The 3,103-nt window shown below is 30.6% G+C and overlaps 1 protein-coding gene across 1 annotated transcript; it reads left to right on the top strand.

Moving 5' to 3' along the window:
- Positions 1–1,396: 1,396 nt before the first annotated feature.
- Positions 1,397–2,051, top strand: LOC141706155 (uncharacterized). Its single transcript, XM_074508961.1, has 2 exons — positions 1,397–1,515; positions 1,667–2,051. Exons 1-2 carry the CDS (start codon positions 1,399–1,401, stop codon positions 2,018–2,020), a joined length of 471 nt encoding a protein of 156 aa, XP_074365062.1. The 5' UTR covers positions 1,397–1,398; the 3' UTR covers positions 2,021–2,051.
- Positions 2,052–3,103: the final 1,052 nt, after the last annotated feature.

Below are 3,103 nucleotides of genomic sequence, written 5' to 3'. Positions count from 1 at the left end.
GAGAAATCCCAGAATTAAGGGAAAATCCAGAAAATTAAGGATAAATCCCAGAATTAAGGGAAAAATCCAAAAAATTAAGGATAAATCCTATAATTAAGGGGAAAATCCAGAAAATTAAGATAGTTCCTGAATAAAAGGAATAAAAGAAAATCGTTGTAAATGTGTAGGTAGCTCAACACTTTACGCAAAAACGATACCCTGTAAGGGAACGAATGAACTTAACTTCTGCGAAATCTAGTCACTGTTTCCCAAAAGTTGGGGGGCAAATGATAGGGAATAAATAAATTGTGATTACGTAGTTAATGTTGTATTAATTACGCATGATTTGGGCTGTAAGGCCCAATAAGAAGATGTATTATATTCAGACCAAAAAGGTTAACACATTGATCAGGCCTGATGGACCAGATCAGGCCTGATGGAACAAAGAAGGCCCAAAACCCTGATTATTAATTAATTTTGTAATTACTTAATAAGGGAGAAAAATAGCTATTAAGATAAGTCCTAGTGGGGATATAAATCCTTGTAGATTGGCCTCCAAGGAACCTCATGGGATAAGGAATCAGCTTCCTACTTCCTAGAACTCCAAAGTCCATTCTAATTCAGAGACTTGACCACCAAGTCTCCTATACCAAGTCCAATTCAAGTACTCCCAACATCTACATAAGGGGCCTCACCCCACAAATCAGAACTACATTTTCTGACTTGATCCTTGACAATCAGTAAGGTACGTAGGCATCTTGTTAAGGCAGATTAAGTCACGAAATATAAGAGCAGTCAAATCGAGACTCCAAGCTCACGTTCCTTAGTAATAAATACAACAATTATATATCTTAGTTTTTAATCCATAATATAAGTTATTCGTTAGTTTCAATTTATATGATACCAAATATTTAATTATTCAAGACACGGAAGCATAACTAATATTTGTATGGTTAAGAACACTTAAGGTTTGATAGCTTGGTGGTAAAATGTTTTGTGGAGTAATCACAAGACCTGGTTCAAGCATTTTTGCATATAATTGTCATACACATATAAGTAGTTTAAAAATTAATTTTTTTTGTGCCCCTTACATTTATCATGAGAGAAAAGAGACAAAATATTTATCTTATTTTCTAGTTAATATGCTTAGCACCAAATTAAACTCAAAAAATACATGTCATAAATTTTTATTTTAAAAAATTTAATAATTATAACTTAACTTTTTTTATCATCGTATAAAAGTTAAAATGACAAAGTGAATTGATTCTTGTAAAGAAAAATATAATAATAAGTAACAGAAACTAGGATATGATCCAGATGACAAATTCATATGAAATCGCACCTTCTAATATATATATATATATATATATATATATATATATATATATAAACATCCCCTTTATTTTTGTAGTTCTCATTATGGCTATTTGGCGAAAGAAAAAACAGAGATCCGAGGAGGATGTATTTATTCAAGAAAAGAAATCTAGTACCATCCAATCTTCCAAGGGCAACTCATGTCTTTTTCATTCATACAAGGTAAGTGTGTATGTAAAGAATAAATATTTACCTATTAATTAACATATATGGGTTCGAGAAATGTTAAGGTAATATGTACGCCGGTCTTAATTTCTCCTGAATAATATAATTAGTTATATTACTAATCATTCATTTCATGATGATTTTGTAGGAGTTGGATGATGAAAATGAAGGGAAATCAAAGGAAAATGAAGAGGAGGTGAGTTTGATGGCACCAAAATTACCAGATTTGAACGAGCCATATAAAGAAGAAGAAGCAAACAATGATGATGTGATTGTGTTACCATCGAAACGCAGCAGCAACAAGAGTTGCATGAGAAAAACTCCACAAGCAACAACGAAGATGCACAAATATAAAACTTATATACCTCCAAAGCTTATTGTCAAAGGATGTCAAGCACGCTATATGTTTGTAATGCTACCAGAAACTGACCAAAAATGCCCCAAGTGCCATGTAGGCACCTATCTGTTTGATGTTTGTCATGAATTTCATGCAAACAAGTAAAGGCTCATTTAATTTTAATAATTTCATTTATGTAACCATTTTCTACAATTATTAGTATAATATTCAATTATTCTTCACCTCTGTGTAGCTTTCATAATGCTATTAATTTTCTTATATTTTATGAATATTTAAAATACATGTTTTGGTTTTATGTAAAACATTATGCTAAAAAGCCCACTGTACCAAACTTTAAGGGCACCATAGACATAAAAATTCAATTAGAAACCAAAGAAAGACAACTCTCGATTTCAAAATAATAGAAATTGAAGAGCTAGTTTTTGGGTGCCTTCCCGATAGTTGACGGTTTATATTTTGCCTTCTGTATTTATCCCGTGTCTCTTTCTTTTGATTCTTCTCATTCAAGTTTTCCTTAGCCGTATACACATTTCAAAAAGAAACGTCAACTTCTTCAATAAAAAATTTAATATAAGAGAAATAACTTTAAATTTAATTTATACACAGTTCATCACCATAACGAAAAAGTAAAAAGGCTAGTCAAGATTGGACATTGTAATTATTATTATATTTTACATATTTTGTAGTTTAGTTAATTTTTTAAATAGTAGTCTATAGACCTGGCAAAATGGGTCTGGATCCGAAAAACCGAACCGAAATTCATGAAACCGAGATCCGATCCGAAATCCGAATTATACAATCCGATAATTATCCAAAAACCGATTTAAACCGATCCGAAAAATACCCAAACCGAAAATTTAACTGAAAATGATCTGAAATACAAGATCCGATTATAACTTGGAACTGATTAAAACCGAATAATATATTACCGGAACCGAATATGACCCGAAATAAGCAAAATTAATACTTTAAACAATTTTATATTTATGATACATACTTATTTAATCATATTCTTTTGTAAAAGTACATTATATTACATTAAAAATACTAAATTAAATAAAAAGGATATTTTTTAAATCTCAAAAACTGAAAAAATAAATAAGTTATGATCCGAAAATATCCGAACCGAATTTAATCTGAACAGAATTTTGTCCGATCTTAATCCGAATTTTATCCGATTTTAATCTGAATTAGACACGAACCGAATCACATCCGATCTGATCCGAA

The sequence above is a fragment of the Apium graveolens genome, chromosome 2 (genome assembly GCF_009905375.1).
Source record: "Apium graveolens cultivar Ventura chromosome 2, ASM990537v1, whole genome shotgun sequence".
NCBI lineage: Eukaryota > Viridiplantae > Streptophyta > Magnoliopsida > Apiales > Apiaceae > Apium > Apium graveolens.
This window is presented reverse-complemented; position numbering and strand designations above follow the sequence as displayed.